Source organism: Camarhynchus parvulus, chromosome 1A, assembly GCF_901933205.1.
Source record: "Camarhynchus parvulus chromosome 1A, STF_HiC, whole genome shotgun sequence".
Classification (NCBI taxonomy): domain Eukaryota; kingdom Metazoa; phylum Chordata; class Aves; order Passeriformes; family Thraupidae; genus Camarhynchus; species Camarhynchus parvulus.
The window spans coordinates 48,973,812-48,995,928 of NC_044586.1; the positions used below are offsets into that span (position 1 = coordinate 48,973,812).

General features: G+C 38.8%; 2 protein-coding genes across 2 annotated transcripts; one reads left to right on the forward strand and one right to left on the reverse strand.

The window, feature by feature from the left end:
* Nucleotides 1-4,165: 4,165 nt before the first annotated feature.
* NDUFA5 (NADH:ubiquinone oxidoreductase subunit A5) lies at nt 4,166-8,490 on the reverse strand. Its single transcript, XM_030960187.1, has 5 exons — nt 8,398-8,490; nt 7,365-7,409; nt 5,751-5,867; nt 4,964-5,029; nt 4,166-4,389 (listed from the first exon to the last, which is right to left on the reverse strand). Exons 1-5 carry the CDS (start codon nt 8,416-8,418, stop codon nt 4,288-4,290), a joined length of 351 nt encoding a protein of 116 aa, XP_030816047.1. The 5' UTR covers nt 8,419-8,490; the 3' UTR covers nt 4,166-4,287.
* On the forward strand, nt 8,417-17,515 carry ASB15 (ankyrin repeat and SOCS box containing 15). Its single transcript, XM_030960833.1, is given in 10 exon segments — nt 8,417-8,586; nt 14,034-14,071; nt 14,226-14,335; nt 14,769-15,076; nt 15,669-15,842; nt 16,211-16,563; nt 16,566-16,604; nt 16,607-16,775; nt 17,355-17,418; nt 17,420-17,515. Coding segments are annotated over 10 exon segments (1,521 nt in total).
* The last annotated feature ends 4,602 nt before the right edge of the window (nt 17,516-22,117 follow it).

Here is a 22,117-nt window from a genome sequence, read left to right on the forward strand (position 1 = left end):
CGGGCGCACCCGCAGGGGCCGTGCCCGCGCTATGACCCTGAGCAGGGCGATGAGAGCTCGTACCAGCCCACTGCGGCAGCAATGTATGAAAACACTGTTTTTCCTTATATCCTTCTGCTGTGGATAATAGTAGAAGTTGTACTAAACCCCCAGAAATCTTGGATATCGAGAAAGGGTGTTGTGTGTGAGTGTTGGCAGTCTTCGTTGCCACACGCCGTCCGTTCCGAGCTGTGCGGCAGTGCCTACCCGTGACACGGCTTGTGCCTAATCGTGCTGCTCTCCCTGGAGGGTCCCTGGCGTGAGGACTGAGGCTGTTAACTGAGGCTGGAAATTAAAAACTTGCAAATCAGAATGAAAACCATATGAAATTGCATTTCCTGGTGTTTGAGGTGCCATTTCTGACAAAACTCCTGCAAATGTTTTCAGCATGCTAGAAGAAAACTGAATGGACAGTCACATCACAGAACTTTCAGATGTGAAATACACAGTTCTGTGTTGCAATTCCAAGAGAATCCTGAAAAAAAGCCTTTCAGCAGGCGTTGAATTTAAACGGATACTCAATAATTGTATGCTATGATCACTGTTACCATGTTTCCCAGACATTGTTTGGCACTTGAACGTGGGCCTGCACTGCATCTAAAGGATAGAAATTTCCCATTGCTACTACTAATGCTGTTTTTTCTAAAACCTTCTTTGAACTCCCAGAATAGGATCACCATTAATCCTGTAGAAAGATACTGTCATTTGTGTCACTTTGTCAGTGTTATATAGTTGATTAAACATTCAAACTCATTTTCAAGTTGCAATGATTTTTCATTTTTTTGCTAATGAAATAGCATATAAGCTTTGAATATTAAAATAATAAAAAGCAGCTTTCACTCATCTCCTATTGCTTTTGGTTTCAGGTTCAGAACACAGCCACTTGGGATAGGTTAAGCAGCACAGATGGCAGGTTAGGAATTACAAAAACTTCAGTACTTGCTCTACTCTCATGATGGGAAAATTGTTTTTCTCGTGTAAAAGGCTCTGTCTCTGCTAGGTCCCATCCTTGCAGATAAACCACTTTTTTATTGACATGACTTCAATCAGATGATCTCAAAGTGTTTTAAAGATCTAGACTTTGTTAACTCTGCAGTTTGCAGCGATTTACCTTACTACAGATTATAAAATTAGATAATGACAGATTACAAAATTCTTTGCATCATCATGTATGTCCAACAATTAAAGGAGAAAAATCAAGCAACATCATTAGTTAGCCTTCAAATTATACCTTGCTAGCATAGTCCTCTCAGAATAAATTAGGATGTGTAAGAAGGACACAGATGTGCATTTGTGAAAGGGAGATGGGAGTATGTTTTTATTTGTGAAACTCAGTTTTAAAAGGCTATATATCAAATTTCAGCAGCAGTGGGCCATGAAAAAAACTTCCTCTCCCCAGAGGACAATTAATGAGCTTATAGGAGAGCTGTTTTAAATCACATGACAAATACATCTTTAGAAGTAGAGAAAATAATTGAACAAGAAGAGAGTTCAGCAAATGTCTCAGGTACAGAAGAGTAGAAAGAATTCCAATAGTTGCTACCATATTCTGGAAACTTTCCTTTCTCCCCCCCACCTCTAGTATTTCATGTCTCTATCATTTATATTAGACTTTGTTTATTGTGGGGATTTTTGTTAATTTATTTTGATTCCTCTCAGGTCAGCTCAATACTTATTACCGAAATTCATTAATTTTCATTACTCATGTGACAGCATTGGCCCTCATTCAAGTCTGTAATCCCTTATTATTTCTCATGTGAAAATTGTGTTTGTTAACTTTAGCAAAGTGCTCTTCTGGAATGCCATCTAGTGGTTTTACTTAGGAAGACCAGCTTCTGTCTTGGTCAAGACTAAAAAATCCTTCAAAACCAAATAATAAAAGTATTTTTCACTTCTTAATTTTTCAAAATTTAAAATATTAATGTAATTATAGTAATAATAGTTGAGGGGGGGGAAATCCAATGCTAAAGAATGCAGTGAAAATAGTTTCTGGAGTGAATACCTTGGGAATACTGGTTTTCTCTTCTACTGACCTACCCCCAAATGCCATTGTATAAAATATAAATTTGTAATTAATCCATTTATAATAATCATGTCACAAATAAACTTACAAGCCTAAAAACTATGAAAAAACAGCTACGACCAAGTATGCTGTGTAATGTAAGTAATGCATATACAAATGCTCATTAAACTGCAGATTTTTGTGATATAGCTACATTCCTGTCTTTAAACTTGCAGGAATGTTGCTAGTGGTCTTGAAAAAAACATCAGTAAAGGCAAACTTGCACAGGACCCTTAGATCTAGTTTGGATATTTTATTCAGGATAATAGATTAAATAATAAAATTATTATTAAATAATATAATTATTATTAAATAATAAATTATAAAAATAAATTATTAAATAATATATTAAATAATAAAATAATAATAAAATATTAAATCTCTAAACATAAGCTTTCAAAAGAATCACAGAATATCTTGAGTTCCCAGATCACAGAATATTCTGAGTTGGAAGGGACCTGCAAGGGACCATCAAGTCCAACTCTTAAAGGAATGGCCCATCCAGGGACTGAACCCACACCCTGGTGCTGAGCTAATCTCAGTGCTTAACCACCCTGTGGCTGAAAAACATTTCCTAACAGCAAACTTAGACCCCTTGTGATACAGCTTCATGCTGTTCCCTTGGGTTCTGTCACTGGTCACCAGAGATGAGTCCCTGCTCTTCCACTTCCCCTTGTGAGAATGCTGAAGACCACAGTGAGGTCTCCCCTCAGTCTCCTCTGCTCCAGGCTGAACAGGTGACAGCCTGTCCACTGACCTCAGCCACTCCTCATATGGCTGCCCCTCAAGGCCCTTCACCAGCTTCCCTGCCCTCCTTTGGACACTCTCCAAAAGCTCTTTATCTTTCTTGTGGTGCCCAAAACTGCCCCAGCACTCGAGCTGAGGCTGCCCTAGAGCAGAGCAGAGCAGAGCAGAGCAGAGCAATGCAGAGCAGAGTGGGACAATCCCATCCCTTGCCCAGCTGGCGATGCTGTGCCTGATGCACCCCAGGACAGGACTGGCCCTCCGGGTTGCCAGGGCACTGCTGGCTCACATTCAACTGGCCATTGACCAGGGCCCAAAGTCTCTTTCTGTGGCATTACTTTCCAGTATATCATTCCTGTATCTCAGGAATGTTGCTTTCCAGTATCTCAGTCTTTTGCTACCTCCAGGGTTGCCCCATCCCAGGTGCAGAATCCAGCACTTGTCTCTTTAACTTCCTATGCTGATGGCCCATCTCTGTAATCTGTTGAGATCTCTGTAATCTGTTGAGGTCTCTCCACCTGGCCTCTCTTCCTTCAAGGGAGCCAACAGCTCCTCCCTAAGTACTGTCATCAGCAAATTTACTGAGAATCCCTTCCTGTCCTGCATCTAAGTTGTTAATGAACATACTGAAGAGTATGGGGTCTCAGATGGAGCCCTGTGGGACCCAGCTGGTGACTGGTAGCCAGCCTGATGTCACCCCATTTCCTGCAACATGTAACACTCAAGATGTGAATCAACAATAGACCAATACAAGTCTACAGAATAGCTCCTTAAGATGCCAATGCCAAGGTTTGTGCCACAGGTGTTATGCCAAGTATGGTAACCTACCTGTTAACAAGAAACCTGCTGCAGCCATCAATCTGAGTAGCCGTCTTCTTTCTCCCCCTCACCTCTCCCATCTTCCCAGTACCTCCCGCAAGCCAGAAATAGTGTTTAGTTATGTGGGCAGTAGGGTCAGCCAGTTCAGGACAGGGATTCAGCTGAAACCTAAATCCTGTTCCTTTTGGGAAGCATTAGATCCCTCACTGCAGTATCTGCATGGCCATTAAGACCTTGTCAGGGGGTAGCAAAAATACACAGCCAAAGGTGGACAAAATCATCATACTTTTCTACAATTTGGATTTTGATTTCAAGTGGCCTATAATATCTGTATTTTTAACATAGAAAAACAGATTATAAAATCAACTCAGCATAAGACACAAGTACCCTGTTAATATAAAATGCAAAAAATTAAATAAACAAAAGGTTGTAGGAATGCCAGAAAGAATTTTCTTAAAACCATTTTTCCAAGAAATTGGCAGCAGCCTTTAGATTGCTAAATTAAGTGGAGAAAATATATTTTAATGAAGTGATTATCTTTAATTTAAAGACAACTGTCAGTAACAATAGGTTAATAATTCATTTTTTCTTTTTACTTTTAAGAGGTTACATCATTTTGAAAATTATATTGGCCATCTCCACTGATTAGAAGGAGGTTCTTCAACTAGAGGCTCCCATGGTTTCCACTGTATCATTCTTCTTGCCAGGGACAGCTCATTTTCAGCCTGTTAATAAACACCATACACAAAGTCTTAAATATTATACAATTGCCAAAATATTAAATTACCTCTATGTCAGTTAATTACCTCAGTGATGTCACTATCTATTATGATCACAGACTACCACAAATTTGACCTATAAATATCGAAGGAACTGTATGCCTTTGGGGATTGTTTTTTAAAAAAAATCCCATCATCCCTAAATACCCAAAGAGACATTCTGTTCAGAGAGACATTCCCAATGACAACTTCATGATATTTTCCACTTGGTTTGGACTACCCCCAGTATTATTCAATCCTCTCCTGCCCTTTTCACTGATTTAGACTCTGTAAGAAGCAATGAAGGTATACATGCATATCAGTAAGCATAATGCAAGAAACAGTTGTTAATTTCTTAGGTTTTAGTGAGGCCATCCCATCACTACATGACAATTTGTTATCAGGGGTTTTTCTTCTGTTTGACTGTATTGCAGCAAAGGAAGATAAACAAAACTTCCAATTTTCTGAACAAAAGTTCGGCCCAAGGAGCATTAAAAAACGCAGCTACATTTGCACTTCATCTCAAATTTCCCCTCTTTACCTGTACAATGACTTCTTCTATCTGACCACAGTTCAGTTTGTCCTGTAGTTTTTGCACATCAGACTCCTGTGTGTTCAAACACATACAATAAAATGTTTTAGTGAGTAGAAAGCCCATGAGAAGTATGAAAACAATAATTTAAACAGATTACACTCCAATCTTTCTCAGAACTACTATCAAATCAGCTGGCTTATATGATTTTACATTATTAAAGAAATCTCACACTCATTTGTTACTGAGAAGCAAACATCAAACCCTCAATGATAAATACAAAGAATGAATGCTATTTACTGAATCCAAAGAAGTATTAGCACATAACGGCTTTAGTTTTTATCTTTAAAAAAAGTCTTGTTCTTAGATTTTTATAGAATTATATGCAAGCTTTCAATTACCACCTTAAATATACAATAATAGTATTGCAGAGTTTAATGTAACAAAAAGTTGTCTTAAATATTGAAGGTAAGGATTGTGCTAAGATACCACACTGGCAAGAGTACAAACTTTTTTTTGTGAAAGTATGTGAAAATTACCACTTTTCTATCTTTCAAAAAAAAATGTTTGCTTCTAATTTTCACAAAACATCAACAGGAAATTAACAATTCCTTTTCATATGCCATCCAAATATCCCAGTCAGTAACAAAAACAAACCTTGATACTTCAATTGTTTCTGAACTGATACCTGAAAGTTACACATGCACCTAAGAAACAGCCAGGCACTCCAAAAATCACTTTTCTCATCCTAGGAACTTTTTAATGTGCAGCATTAATGAATTAGCACTGTACTTACCTTTTTCACCAAATCAAATCGCTCATTTACAATCTGCTCAGTGTATTTCCTGTAAGCTGCATCTTTGGGAATGTTTTCCAGGACACCAAGGATTTTTGTGTACAGTATTCGCAGGCGCTGAAGTGATCACAAGACATGGTTAAAATACACAACTGCAATTATTTAACTTCTTGTCCTACCAAACCGGCTAAGCTACTATTTATACACAAAACATGGTATTCAATCCAGAAGTGTAAGATCAACTAATAATTAAGTCTGAGCCACTGAACTCCATCTTGGGTAAAGCAGGGATTTACCAGGACTGAAAAATTCCTGCTGTCACATTCCTCAAAGGGAAAAAAAAATAAAAAAAACCAAAGTTTCAATCTGAACAGACTTGATGCTAAATGAAAAATAAAAAACAGTAAAGGCCATAAAGTGCTCTTAAAAAAAAAAAGAAAAAAGAGGCAAATTCATATCTAACCCATCAGATACTGAAAATTTATCTGAGTAGATACAAAGAGATTATAATGGAGGGTTTTTTGTCACTTTTCCTCATGCTGGTGCAAAGTTCTGGGTAACAAACAGATTTAAATTAAACCTGAAACTTTTATTGCTGGATTTAAATGCAGGGATAAAGGACACATTGTGGTGAATAAATTCACACTTTTGTACTGGGTAATTGTATCTACCTGACAAGGAATGGATGCACCATAGGAACAATAAGAAATAGAAGCAGAATACTAAAAGAAGTACAATGAAGAAAAAACAGGAAACAAAAAGAAGATTGGCAAAGAATCTGAACTTCAACTAAACCCTTGTCCAGTACTTTACTAAAATGTACTAAGCTCACCCAGAAGGCATCTGACAAGGCTCTAGAGCTAGAATAATTTCAACCAAACAGTAGTGATTTTTTCAAGGGTTCTTTTTACAGCATTTTTAAGTATTGGAGTCAAAGGCATTTTTGAAATAGAATTGCTGTATAATAATAAATTTCAAGGTGAAGAACTTAAAAAAAATTACTGAAGTTCTTTCAAAGCTAATGCCTCCTGAATAAGCACGATGTGACAAACATACTTACACTACTGAGCCTGAGGAGGTAAAAAGAAAGTCACATACTGCTACGAGAACCACCTAATGCAGTTTCTGAGTACCACTGAAGTGTTCCAATCTCAGCACTGCTTGCCATCCCAGGGCCTTGGTGTGGCTTTGCACATGCGCTAGTCTCTGTCATCTAAGACTAGGCCAGCCCTTTAGTGTAAGTTATTTCAATACCTGCATACACAGCAAAGTAGCAAAAATCTTTTTGCCTGAGAAGCAGGAATTGTATTTATGAAGAACTGAATTTAAAGAGTTCTTTGTTTTGGCATTACTGATGAAAGAAGTCAAATATTGGTTCATAAAGATACTTACACTAGAGAAGTTTTGAAATCAGTGCATGCCACAAAAAGTACATGTGTAAAATAACTTATAATGACATGCTTTAAACCTTTATCACAGTGGACAATTTCAACTATTTCATTAAGCTGGCACCAGACTGAGATGTACTGCATACCTACACACGCAAACCCATCACAAAAACCTTAAGAGTTCACTGAGAGTTTCAATTACTATAAAACGAGATGTGTTACATACCTCATGAGGGTTCTCAACTACAGCCAATCCTACAAGACCAGTGGTCTGCAGAGAGAGCATAAGCATACTTAACACACCTAAGCATCCATTTCCACACTAATTATTTTGTTTTGACTCAATATACACTGGACAGGGACCATCCCATGACACCGGCCTTACCTCCTGCCATATGCCCATTATCCCAGAGGTCCAGTGCTCCAAGAGGGAGCAGCTCACCTTATCAGAATCAGAAACATAAAATATCCTGAGCTGGAAGGGACCCATAAGGGTCATCCAGTCCAACTCCTGCCCTGCACAGCATCATTCCCAGGAGTCACACCATACGCTGAGAGCATCATCCAAACACTTCCTGAATTCTGTCAGGCTGGTGCTGTGGCCACTGCCCTGGGGAGCCTGTTCAGTGCCCAAACACCCCCTGGGTGAAGAACCTTTTTCTAATATCCAACCTGAACCTCCCCTGACACAACTTCAGGCCATTCCCTCGGGTTCTGTCACTGGTCACCACAGAGATCAGTGTCTGCCCCTCTTCTTCCCCTCATGAGAAAACTGTAACTGCAATAAGGTCTCCCCTCAGCCTCCTCTTCTCCAGGCTGAGCAGACCAATGACCTCAGCCGCTCCTCACAGGGCTTCCATTACAACCCCTTTAACATCATCGTTACCCTCCTCTGGATGGTCTCTAATAGCTTAGTATCTTTCTCAGACCGCGGCGATCAAACACTCAAGGTGAGGCCGCCTCAGTGCAGAGCAGAGCGGGCCAATCCCCTCCTTGCCATCCTGCCGATGCTGTGCCTGATGCGCACCGAGCAGCTGCCGGCACAGCTCTGGTTCCCCCGGCTCCAGCCGCCCCGCACCGCGGGCCCGCCGCCCCCGGCTGCCAGGGAGGTCACCCAGGCCCTGCGCTGCCCTCGGCCTTTCCCTCACAGGGCGGCCGCCCGCTGTCACCGCACGGCTGCGGCATTCCTTGCCCTCCCCCAGAACTGCCGGCCCGCCGCAGGAGCAGGACGCGGCTCCCGGCCCTCGGCAGCGCCTCACCTTCCTCAGCGCCCCCGCCATGGCCGCGCTCGCGGCGCCCGCAGAGGACGCAGCGGAGGGCGCAGGGCTGCGCACGCGCCGCAGCGGCCCCGGCCGGCGGGGCGGTGGCAGTGCGCGTGCGCGGGGCCGCCGTGGGGGCCGGCTGCGGTGGGACAGCTCTGCTCGGAGCGGTGCGAGTCCCGTCATGGGGTCGCTTAGAAAAGCAAAAACCGCCCTAAAACAGAACTAGGCAGAAAACAGACAACAGGGAACTTAATTAAGGACCTTGAGATAGAGACAGTGGGACAAAAGAGCTATGAAAAGACAGTTTAAATTATTGGTTGAGGTGAACATGATGTTCATTTGAAGATCCAGTTGTCCCTCTATTAAGTCTTATGCTTAGTTGCTAACTTAAAGTGTGAGTTTTCCGCAGCAATACTTTATAATAATCACATTGTTAGTTTGTATCTTATTCTGGAAATCCATCTCAAAGTGGTACTGTGGGAAATTCTCCAAACTGGTCAAATCCCATTTCAATACATGATTTATTTTAAAATATAACAAAGCTGAAACCTACAAAGTTTTATCAGTGTACAGTCAACACTGACTTTGAAGACAAACAAGCAAAAAAGCCCAAACCTCCCGCATAGCATTTCACAGTTATTATTTGTTTTACACTAGGGATTCTGTTAGGACGAGTATCCTATGTATTAATATTCAGTATGTAGGTAACCTAAGAAGGCCTTGCTATAGCTCTCCATCTCGTGTTTGTCTCACCAATGAGTTTATTGCATGATATCTCAAATTGCCAAGTGATGTGGTGTATATACAACAACAACTTATTTATTCTGCACAAAACGATGGATTTATATCTAGTAATTATGTATGAGTGGAATCAGGCACTTCATGCACAATGCATAATGTTATTCAAAATATCTGAAAATCAAAACAATTCCATGTGTGTAATGTGGATGTGTGCTAATTCTGATGATGTCCTGGTTATCTAAAAGAACTCAAAGTAAATAATTGCAACATTTTTGTTCTTTATTATAAATATGTGTTTTTAATTTTTTAACTAGATAAGAATATATGTCTCTTCATATCCTCTCATAGCCAGCAGCAGAACAAGATCTCAGCATTGCTTCTGTCTGCTTCTGTTATACTGGGTTTTTAGGGGTGTGCCACCTTTAGTTAGGTTGCATTGGCCAAAGAAGTTGCAGTGAATATTGTTTATCAACATTAAATGTTTTTGTTGATGTCATGTTCAAAGATTGAAATGCATGTAGTGCCTTAGTTAAGCTTACACTTTTATGGTTCTATAAATGCAAGTGAGTCAAATGTCACGGAGGAGTTAATTGTAAAATTTAATTTCATTAGAACAACTGAAGACACGATGGAAGTTTGGGGCTTTTTCAGTTTGTTGTGTACCCTTATTGGTCTGTTCATTATGGTAAAAATGATAACTAATTGGTTAAAACCAGAACAAGACAGGTTTTGAATCAGTGATATTTCCAGCTTCTTCCTCATCCCATTCCTGGGTTTAGCTTGCTGGGTACTGCTGTTCTTGATCTTACTCTGGAGTTATTCTGTATTTCCATCACTGCTGTCTGTGGTGCCATGCTTCCTGCTTCTTTGTCCAGCTTCAAGTTACTAAACTAGTTAAATAAGTACTATAATTGTCTGTCATTGAATTGATAAAGCTTTGCATCATGTCAGCCTCAGAGAGAGAGATTAGTGTTCAGTGATGTAATATGGTGGGATCTATAACTAGTTGAAAGCTAAACCTTCTCAAATTTGTTGTCATTTATGTAAATATGCTCCCATATGTTGTTAATGTAGTGCTTGAGTATAATTGGCAAATACTTAATTTTCTTAATGGGAGTTGTTTAACCAATAGGGACACAGATAATCTTATATCCCCAGACCTTGTGTTACATTTGATGAGATTTTAGAGAAGTCATGTGTAATACTTTCCTGAGGGTCGAGTCTGCTTATGTTACAGTTGTACAAGGTCAGACCTTAATTTATCTAGCAACTGCGTATTTAATTTTAGAAGTATCACAGGACACCTCAGCTTGCAGGGCGCTGTTCCTGGCTGCTCAAAATTCAGGCCCCAGAGTAGTACTGGCAAGATAATGGGTTGAAATGGTGAGACTGTGCTATGCTGGCCAATTAAACTAACAGAGAAATAGTTTAAAAACGTAATACTTCAGAGACTGAGTCCAAATTTAGATTGCAAGTAATGCTTTTATTGCTATGAATAACCTCTGTGCATGCCTAAGGGCCTTCTATTTATAAAGTAAAGCTAAGATTGTCTAGTTTATTTTAAGGATAAGAAATTAGAATAGCATTAACTCTCACGTAACTTTATGTGTTTAAAAGCAATAAATGCTTGATACACTTCTTTCCAAGCATCCAAATGCTTGATACACTAACTTCCATGATTAGCAAGCAGTTCATATTTTTTCTAATGAGAAAACAGTAATTTAGAGAGAAAAACAATTTTTCTAAATAGAACATCAAGGAGTAATGTCTGGTGTTTCAGGTATGAATATAAAAAATATCAGAAAAATATCAGGCTACTCAAAATGTTGTTTCAGGAAAATCTTCTTTGTAATATAAAAAACTACAACTCATTTAGAGTAAGGGTTTGCAATTGTTTCCAGTGATGTAGTGTGTGGGTCTGGCAGTTGAGAGACTGCCAAGGGTGAATGGAAGAAGATTTTCCTGCTGAGCTTTTTAGCCTTTTCACTGCCACATCACGTAATGGAGCAGCGATGTTTCTGTTGCTGCTCAGTGTATCAGCCATGCTGTTCCCTGTGATCCTTTTGGAACATCCATGCTTTTGTCAGCCCCTGTCACCCAGCACAGCGTATTACCAGCAATGATGCAGCAAATCAGGCTCTCAGAGCGCCTGTAGACCCTTGGCAGCGTGTCCTGCTCTGGGGAGCTCTTTGCCTTACACTGACTCTACCCTGTCACAGTTACTTGCTACTAGCCAACTTTCTCATTTTACAATACATGGATTTTTGTGGGATAAGATAATTTGAAAATAGTACACACAGCAATTCTGAAACACTGCTCATCTAAGACCTTTCTGGTTAAGTTTGTGTTCAAGAGCTTTATGATGCCGCTGGTGAAATCCCTCAGGGGAGTATAGCGACTCAGGAGAAACTTTTGGTTATGGACACTGCGTAACCAGAGAAAATTTTCTGTGGGGCCTCTAAACTGGTTTATTCCTCTGATCTTTTGGAGAGAAAGGAGTCATAGAAAGGAAACACATTCTAATGAAAATAAAAGGATTTTATTACTAAAAAAACTATCGTCACTTAAGTGTTCTTAAGTCTTCCTGGAAACACTGATGTTGGGAGTGTATTGATCATCTGGCAGGAGTAGACAATATGTGAACATTGCTAAAATGTCTTTTTTATACACTAAACTGACTTTTTTTCAGAGAGTTTGCAGTGTGAGGGTCTGATCTAAGGCCTGTGTAATTCTTCAAGAGCCTTTTTGGTTCAGGCTCTGGGGTAAATATATTATAATGGTCTGGAATATAGTAATTCTCAACTTTCCTAAGGACAGCACCTTCAATAAATCTAGCAGGGCATGAAGGTCCCTCCATGTGGATCCAATAGGGTGATCTTGATTCATGAAAAAAAAGTTTTATCAATGGTACGAAATCTTCAAATTGAGGGTTTTCAAAATGAAAGGTGTGAAAAGGGGGAAGGTAACTTTTTTCTTAAAGCAGTTATGGAGGAAATAAGTTTATGAATGTTACATATTTTTCCTTAATAAATTATCTTATGTAAATTAACTGTTTTATTAGGAGCACCTGTTAGCTGCCAAGGAGATATTCATGTGCTCTAAAATGTACTTTCCTTTTAGCTGATGGCAGGTTGAGGTTGCAGGTGTGTTCATTGATGCATATTTCTGAAACTGCTAGTCCAGGAGAGATTTTATCTTTGCTCTCTGGAAGGTTTGTGAGTGTTCATAACAAGAGTGTATTTGTGAGTTAAGTCATGGAAGCTTTAAGGTGCCATCAGAATTTGAGAAATATTAATGAAAATGAGAGGAAGAATGCATAAAAGAACCTTGCCTCAGAATTCTTCTGCCTGCCAATGGAGTGTATTGCCCACAAGAGATGAGGGAGAGTGGTGTGTGTGTCCACACTGTGATGAGCAGTGTGTCACAATAATTTCTCTGTTAAATCTTCTTTTGGCCTGTTATGCTGAAACTTTGACTATGGACACAATAGGAAGGGACAGAGAAGAGAACCTTCAGAAAAGCTTGTCCTTTATGAACAACATGAAGGTCTGTTTTTCTAAGCCCCAAATGAAAATGTGTTCGTAAATATTCTTTTATTATTCTTGGACCTCTTTTTTTTGTGTTCAGAGATGGCACTCAAGACCCAAGTTGTATATTTTCTCCATCAGAGAAAATGGGATTGACGTAGAGATTTTTAACATCTTCCTTCAAATTTGTTTCCTTGCAGTTGAAAACCCAGGCCATGATTCCAGTACACATTGAAAGAGGTGAGAAATTGTATTATGTGGGAGTCTGAATCAAAGAGACCTTTAGTCAGTTAGTTTCTGAGTCAATCTAAATGTAAGCCCTTATTAATTTAATTTTGGTTTGCAGGCTTTATCATAATATACTAACTAGAAAGGTATTTGTGGATGGGATTATTATATTGGCTATGGTACTTTGAGTGACTTACTGCTTACAAGAGCAATGCAGAAACTAGTCTGAAGAGAAAGTTGATTAACACTTCCCCTTGAAAATAAGTTTCAGAAGATTTCTTCCAAATAGCATTTCCAATGTTCCTTCTCTATTTGCAGGATGACTAGAACCATGAGCTGTGACAAACATACAACAGGGACTTAGTATACTTGTGTAATATTTGTGCAACATTTTGAGGATGATAAGTGTTCAGTGTAGTAGAAAGAGTACATGATGGCACAAACTGTGGAAGCAGTAGTTTAAAAATAAATAAAAAGATTCAACAGGACAAATGGGTTAAGCCACTGAGATTGAATCAAACAGAGAAACTATCAAAACCCAAAACTTATTTGGAAAAACCTAGGTAGGTACAGCATAACTTAACTTAAAATGTTTTTCTTTCTGTGTGTTTTATGACATATAAAGACTGCATTTTATAGTTCAAAAACCTGGATGATGTTGTAAAGAGCAAAATTCCTGACCTTCCAGTTATAATGAGAATTTACTAGTAATATGGTTAGTTGATGTGATATCATGAGGAAAAAGCATAGTGAACATAAGCCACAGTTACACTTGGTGATATGAACAGGCTGAATTTAGTTGATGACTATAGTTAAAAGGTTTGACATACTCTGTTACTAATCCACTGAGCACTTCAGTGACTCTCACACCTTGAAAATAATAGCTGGCATGGCTTGGCCATGGCCTGACCTTGTGTACCAAACTCATGTGAATGTCCATTAAACTTCACGACTGCAGAAATAGTGCGGGGAGTCCAAAGACCTTTTTCTTCTTTAATAGACTGTGCTTTGGCAGTATAAAGATAAAACAATATTTGTGAGTGTTTGGAGTTTGTTTTGGGGGGCATTAACACATTAAGGACTATTGGAAGAGATAATTAATGACATGAGGTGAGACCATTTTATTGTATCACCTAGTGAGAACAACAGGAAAATTGTAACATCCATGAAGCAAGGTGTCCTTGGGGTAAAAACAGAACAGAACAAAACAAACAAACAAACAACAAAACAAAAATGACACCCTAAAATTAAATTATTAGTCCCTTTGCAAATCTGAGCTTTTGACATTGTTTTTCAACTGCATCACGTTTATCTGTTCAAGTTTGTAAGGTCAAGTATCTGGGCTTCAAGAACTTGTGAACCTGACATATGCTTTGAAGGAAACTGATCAATGAGAGTGGTTTCCTCTGCTTGAGATTGCACTTCAGCCAATTCTACATGTATTTGAAGGCACTTTAGATGGCAGGAAAGGTTAAAAATATCCCATAAGATAAGGGGAGCAACAAAGAAACATAGAATAATGAAGACACCAACAGGCTAGAACTGTTAACTAAAAGAAGTACGACCAAGTCCTCTATGAAGCATCTTGCTTATGTTGTTTAAATGTTCCAACAAATTTTCTGATTTTGAAGAACTTGCATCAGTTTACACCAGCAAATAAATTGGACCATTTTTAACATTTTGTTCAGAAGCTTATAGACAAAGCAGGAATTACTATTCACTATTCAGTGTGTTTGGCAGTACTGGTTGGGTGAACATAATTACAAATACTTTTAATAAAAACTTAGCATTTAGGGATTTCTGATATATGTGTATGTATTAACAGCGTTGTGCTTTATTTTATTTTATCTTTTTTCACTTTCTTACCTCTAGCATCTTATGAATCAACATGGCAATAAAAATCATGCAATGGAAAACAGCACTAACTTTGGCAGCAACACTGGCTTTGTGGAAAATGTGCAAATGATCCTGGAAAAGGATGTTTGTCCCAGTACCATAAATTACAAGGAGAAACTTATTGGTCAACAATGCAAGAAGCTGCAAAACAAGAGATGCAAAGACATTGTTGATATTCTGAAGAATGATGGAAATGTGAACATTAAGGACAAATATTGAGTAACACCATTAGGGGTTACTGCTGAATGTGGTCACTGTGATGTGCTGGAGCATCTTAATCATAATGATAGGTATTCAAGAAAAGAGAAATTCACTTCTGCACTGGCATACATCTTGCCTGAGTGCTGAGATCTTTCAGGAAAAAAAGAGGAAATTAGCTGGAAGGAAAGGAAGCATACATGAGTGTTTCTGCTGGACTGGAGTGATGCTTACAAGTTTCTGTAATGCGTGTGAGAGGAGTAGCAGAGTTGAAAGCAATCCCTTTCAGTCAAGGAGAGATTGCTATATTTGCTTTTCTTGCCCTTCTGTGTTTCTCTTTATTCCACTCCATCCCTCCCTCCCTCCTACCTTTCCTTCCACATATGGAATTATATTGGTATTAATTAATGAAGTATATTTGAAATATGTCAGTTTGAAAGTCCTCATTTGTAATGCTTACAGTCAAAGCAGAGCCCGCTCAGGTGAGCACTTGAACTTGTGTCTGTAGACCTCTTATTTTGATTTTGGGTTTTGTATTTGTCACAAAAAATATTCCGTGCTTTAGTAAAGTTTTAACTTAAATATATCTGAAAATAAGGAGGGAAGTACTCTGGGTTTGTTTTTATGATGCTCTGTAAATCACTTTAGATATAAATATAAGTTCTGTATCCTCCTTTGAGGTGGACATGTCAAGGCCTTAGCGGATGATCGTGTAGCAGTATTGCTTCCAGCAGCTCGAGGATGTAGTCTAGGCTGCATAGCTCTGCTTTTGAAAGATGGAGGAAGTGGCACTGTGCCTGGTGGGGCAGGACTGCTTCCCATACACAAAGTGGCTTATGAGGAACATCACCTGTGAGTATGAGCTTGGACTTTAGATTTTTACTAAGAGACAATGTGGCACAAGGTTACATCAAAGACGTTTGTTGTAAACTTGCAAATGTATATTTATGTGCATTTCTATTTCAGAAGTACCTCTTTTCGATTAGATTTAATTAACTTTTATTTTTAGCATAAACAAAGCAAAATGCAAAATGTTCCTTAGAATTAAGTGAAAACCACTGAAACAACTTAAACACATCTTATTTGACAGTGCTCAAAACGAGTGTTTCTATGTTTTGATTCTTTGTAAGATGTCTAGGTGGTAACTAAGAAGATGGATATGGGTTATTTTCTTCCTGTAAGGAAGTTACACCTGCCTAGTTTTTTTGACTGTTTTTTAGGGGCAGGAAGTATCTCATTGCAGTCACATCCCAAACTTTAATCCAGGAAAGTGGGTCAAGCACTGTTCATTCTGCTGTAGACAGCCAGAACCAGTGTGTAGAGCTTGTCATTGAAAATGGTTTGGATGTCAACACTCTCTTGTCTGAACACATAACTTCAAATACTTATGATGACAGAAGAGAGACTGCACTTTGTCGTGCTGTTTCTAATAATGAGATTCTTTGCACCAATATATTGCTCAAAGCAGGAGCAAATCCAAACAAGGATCCTTTAAACTGTGTTCTCGGAGCAGTGAGAGCTGACAGCCATGGAATTGTAAAGCTACTCCTATCTTATGGAGCAGATGTCAACTGCTAATTTTGTTGCTTAATGATACGCATTTTCCCAGTGCATTTGGTATTCTTTGAATGGTGACATGATGCTGAGGCTGTTGCTCAGTCACGGATATAATGTGGAGATGTGTTTGGACTTTATGTGTCAGGGTATCTTTGGAAATTCTTTTGTGTGGCCAGCTCCAGAGCTCTAGCCTATTCACAGTTGGACTACTTCTTCAATAAATAATAAACTAATAAATACATACCTTCCTTGCTTCTCTTCACTTGGCTATTTTCATTAGCCAGATTGAAACACTGGTTTATAGTGTTGAATTAAGGTTAACATACCATCAAAATAATTTTTGAAAACACTCTAAAAATAAAATAGCTGTTTCTCATTTTCCACTCTGAGGTAGAGAAAATGATGTACATATGGTGGTGATGTGGTTTTATTATTTATTTGCATTAATATATTAGAGATTTAGAAAGGAAATTTTAAGAAATCATGAGGAAGGATTCTGGAATTTCTGTTCCTTTCCTAACTAGTGGAGCAATATGTTTCCAAAGAAATATTTCTGTTGAACAAAACAGTGCCACAGATTACAGGATTTTTTTTTTTGCCTTCAAGCCTGTTTGCATAAATTAAGGGTTCACAAAGGCTAAATATGGAAGAAAATGAATTTTAAAGTAACCTACCTAGGTATCAATTTGACTGTTGAAGGCCATTGCCAGGAGTTTGTTTAAATTATCTTCTGTAATTAGTTTAAAATGTGTTCTTTGGCGTTTCTCTGCACAGATTTTTAAATTATGGCTTGATGTGTTCTCTGTTTCAGTTCTGTGAGTTTATTGCAGTTCTGTAGTTGAGACATTTAGTTGGAAAAGTGGCTTGTGTTTTTTATAGATTACACAGATTATGTGCCTCTAAGTACAAGAATTCAGTTTTTCATAGAAACACAGAAAAAATTAGCAGAGATACCACAGACTGGATAAATATCTAACTTCCAGTTAATAATGTTAAGATTTATTATAGGAAATTTTAATTGCTTATGTCAGGTCACATTCATCCAAAGTGTTGTGGCATACTTTGTACATTAAAGGTCATGGTCCCATGTAAAATTCTTCAAACATCTAAATGATTATTTTTAGGTATTTTTGCAAAGTGTTTGGTCCCAGGTACAGCTTTGGTGTGTACATGTTTCAAGGCTTGGCAAAATTTAAGGGACTTTAGGTAGGCTCTTTTAAACAAAGAGTAGATTTTGATGGGCAAACCAGGAAATCAAGCAGCATATCCCCTTGGTTGAGAAATATTGTAACTTTAATTTTCATTCCTTCAGAGTTTTGGCAGATCAGTTCTTGAATAGACTCACCCTCAATCATGCTGTCATGCACTCCACAGTAAGTTTCTGCACATTTAGAGAAAAAAAAATCTGACAGAATAAATTTAAAGATATTTAATTAAAAATTATTTGCATTTACTCCCTTTGTTTTTCTACCATCTCTTCCATCTTGAGGAAAGAAAAAAATGTAGACCCTCCCAACTAAGAAGATATTTCAGTTGGGATTACATAGGGCATAATCCATCTAGATAAACCCACAATTATCAAATGAGTGTGTTGGAAAGGACCTTAAAGATCATTTAGTTCCAACCCCCCTACCATGGGTAGGGACGCTTTCCATTAGAGCAAGTTTCTCAAAGCCATCTGCAACTTGGCCTTGAACATTGCCAGGGATGGGGCAGCCACAACTCTGGGCATCCTGTTATTTGGGAGATATGCTGGTTATCACACACACACACATATTCACAGAAACCAAAACTCAGCTCCAGTATGCTTCTGCCCTGCCCCCTAAACTCACTTTCCATGTTCTTCAGAATTTCTCCTTAATTGCTGAATGTCATTGTCATGTAAGACCTAACTTCTGAGTCAGAGATGTAAATTCCAATTCCCACGGTAGCTAGATTGGTCCTTTGTGTGTCCTTCTTCATGACAGATTCACTGGAGCAAATGGAAGAGGTCAAAATTACTGGTCTGGGACATGAAGAAGGTTTAACAGAAGGCTTAATTCCTCCTTCTGCTCTCAGTAAGGCTACTATTCATGTAGATTTCTGAGACATAACTTCTGGGGTTTTTGCCAGAAATATTGACCAGGATAAAAAATAATGATTTAGTCACTTTTGAAAAATTTCTAGGTATTTGGCATCTGAGCCAGGCCCCTGACAGAAGGATGCCCCTGGTGACTGCAGGCATGGCCTGGGCACAGAGTGCCCAGTGAACCCAACACAGCTGACTGCAAGTCAAGGCTCCACTGGCCAATACCTCCTGGACATAACAGGATAAGTACATGTATGCTTCCTAACCTATAAACTGATGCTTCTTTGTGGGAATTCTTAATCAGAAATATGGGCCTAATCATGATAAATCTTAAATTGTGGTAATTTTAATTAATACAGTGACCACAACACAAGAATCTGGGTAATCACATATCTGATACAGTATACTGCAACCAGCAAAGGAAACATGATCAAATAAGGCTTTAGACAGGAGATTTTAAATCCTTTCTGTGGCTAGAGCCAAATTCCATTAGTAATTTTAGTTCACGGGCAAAGGTTTATATTTAGGACTTCATACAAGCATCAGGCAGTAGTTACATTGCCTGCAGCATCAAAGCATTCAGATGTAGCACTGAGCATTGCCCCAAGTGTTTAAAATATCATGAAGTAGTCCTTTGAATTTCACTAGGTAAGCTAAAAAGACATGGTACTGATTGTGTTTATCTTTTAATCAGTACAGCCAGGCCCTCTTTTTGTTTGGTTGCCTGTTATAGGAGGGGGAGTGATACTGATATAAAGCTTTTCTGTCCTTCACCATTGAAGTTGTTTATTTGTTAGAGACTTCTGCCCACCCTTGCTTCCCTTCCTTCCCACCCCCATCCTCCTCAACTCTAAAGCAAGTACAGCATTATGAGAAAGTGTCTTTTGTATTTTCAAGGCATCTGTGAACTGGATGGAGGGAAAAGCCAAACTTTATTTTAAATGAAATATGAGGTGAGATAGTCGTGGAGCTGATTTCCCCGTGTCAGGTTTATGGCACAGCTAGAAATTAAATACAACTCTTTTGACTCCCATATTTTGCAGCCAGACCATTTGATGCTACTTTTTATGGACTTGACTATGTGGTGGTAGAACCAGGAAATGTAACTGGGCCAGAGCTGGTGGTTGTGTGAAAAGACACAAAGGCTTCATTCCCAGATGGAAGAATAAATTGGTCGGAAAAAAACCTTTTTATTTTCCCTACTTGGACTGTGATTGAACCCTTGCAACACTAGCATTTAATTTTCTTGGCTATTTGGGTGTGTCCCACAGGCTGTTCCACCGCAACCCAATTCCATGGCATGCCCACCCCCAGGCAATGTTGTCTACAAGTAATTAAGTGCCCTGGCACTGAATCAGGCATGCTGTGGGATAGGGCCTCCTATCGATTTAGGGACAATGTTTGAAATCAGAGGTATAATTTGGTTTCTATTTCTCATAAAATCTGACACAAGCAGCTGCACCAGGCTGTGAACTCTCCAAGGAGCCAGACATTCAACATTGGTTACATCAGCCTTTAGCCTTTTCAGCACCCATGGGATGGAGTTTGTAGCTGTGAGTGTTTTCAGAGCTCAGTGCAGGAGGAAGAAAACCATAGCCACGAGTCCTGTGTATGACAAGCTGTTCCCTGTAGAAGCCATAATGTTGTGTGTGGGTCATCCATAAAGCTCCGTGCACTGACTACCATCTAATTTTGGGAGCTGGCATGGCAGAGCTTGTTCTGGGTATCAAGGCCGGGGTGAGGCTGAGGTGGGAGGTGAGCAGCAATTTTACTGCAGCAGTCTGTGTTCTGGCATGGGCTCCAAGTGCCTGAGCTGCCTTTTCTCAGACTATTGCCATCAGTACACGAGTCACACATGGAAAAACACAGTCACGAAGTCACAGGCTCTTTTGTGTCTACCTTGGGGTAAGGTAAAGGGATTTTTTGTGACCCTTACTTGGGGCAGAAAAAAAAAAAACCCTACTAAAATATCCATGGATTGGCTATGGCTTGCATGGACATAAATTTGTTTTGACTTATCTCTGTAGAACAGGTTTTATCTCTTTTGTTTTTCCATCACTTCCAGGGTCTGGAATATAAGTCTTATGAAGAATGGCTGAGAGAGCTGGGGTTCTCCTGAAAAGATACAAAAATATATTAGTGAATGGTTAGTAGTCATAAGAATTATAACAGTGTAGCTCTGGTGACATGTTCAATGTATTTTCATTTAATTTAATTTTCAAAATTCACATTTTCAGTAGAAATCTCTACATCTAATTGGGCAAACCCATTGCCATTTGTCCACATTTGCTGTGCATAGTAGATATTCACAGAAATTCTGTTGTCATTAATATGGACTAACAAAAAATAAAAACAAAACAAACCCCCGACATAATTAAAGACAATAGAGAATTTACCTGGTTAGTACTGCTGCTTGTATTTAATTCTCTATGAAGTATATAACTTGTTTATGTTGCTGGCATCACCTTTTTAAAAAAATCTTCATAAACACACACTGTTAAAAATAAGTGACAAAGGAAATGCTAAATATAGTAACTACCTTTTGCTCTCTTGTGCATAAAGAAATAGAGTAATTTTTTAAACAGAATGACAAACTGTAGGTTTGGCTAAGTTACATGGGAGAATTGTCTGTCAGGTATTAACAAAGGATGAAATCCATGCAGTTTTCGTAATCACTTATAATTTAATAACTACCTGATATGGACATGCATATTGCAGTGTATTTACAAATACCACCATAAATAATACAGTTCTTACATTGGTAATTTTAACCTATTTTCTTATGCTTCATTTTTAAAAAAGTAGTAGGCTAACTGCATCCCACTGAAATTATCCTTCCAAACCCCACATTTTTGTGCATACAGCAGTTCCTCTGTTACTTTCTTTGCAATACAGTGGCCTCTACTTCCTTTCCAAACCTGTTGAGCAATATTGCGATGTAATTCCAAACAGCTGCTGTGGTCACCCTATGTCTGTACATCAGTAGCAAGTGAAACGATTTCTATATATAGTTTGTAAATCTGTTGGCAATGTTTGTAAAGCAGACTGAGATTCTTCCTGAGGAATAAGAGCAGCTCTGAGAAAGCAAGAGCATTAAGCCTGTCCTTGTGTACAAAGCAGTTTATCTATTTGGTGTGGCAGAAATGAGGAAATGGCCAGTCTGCTGAGATGTGAAGAAGCACTTGCTTTGGGCAAAACCCTGGCAGGAGTAGTTTGTGCTGTCAAAGATAAGCAGGTTCTTCTCATGCTGTTAATACAGAACATGACACTGTACTGACACGAGATGATTAAAAAGTATTGGCTGTGTAGGAAGAAAAGAAAACTGGGACTGGAATGACATTTATTCAATAAGATTTATTTTCCCCCAATGTCTTCCTTATTTTAGTGTGATTCAGGTAGGCAGAAGGAGCAATAAATCCAAAATCTGCTGCACCTTTGGCACCCAGTGGCATCTTCTCTGTATAATAAAATAGACCACCAGGATCCATGCACAAAGGTGAGC

Coding starts and splice junctions, on each gene's coding strand:
- NDUFA5 (XM_030960187.1), bottom strand. CDS start 8,418: ATGGCGGGGGCGCTGAGGAAG. Junction 5,868..7,364: donor TAGTTGAGAACCCTCATGAG/GTATGTAACACA, acceptor TGATCACTTCAG/CGCCTGCGAATACTGTACAC. Junction 4,390..4,963: donor TAGAAGAAGTCATTGTACAG/GTAAAGAGGGGA, acceptor GTTTATTAACAG/GCTGAAAATGAGCTGTCCCT.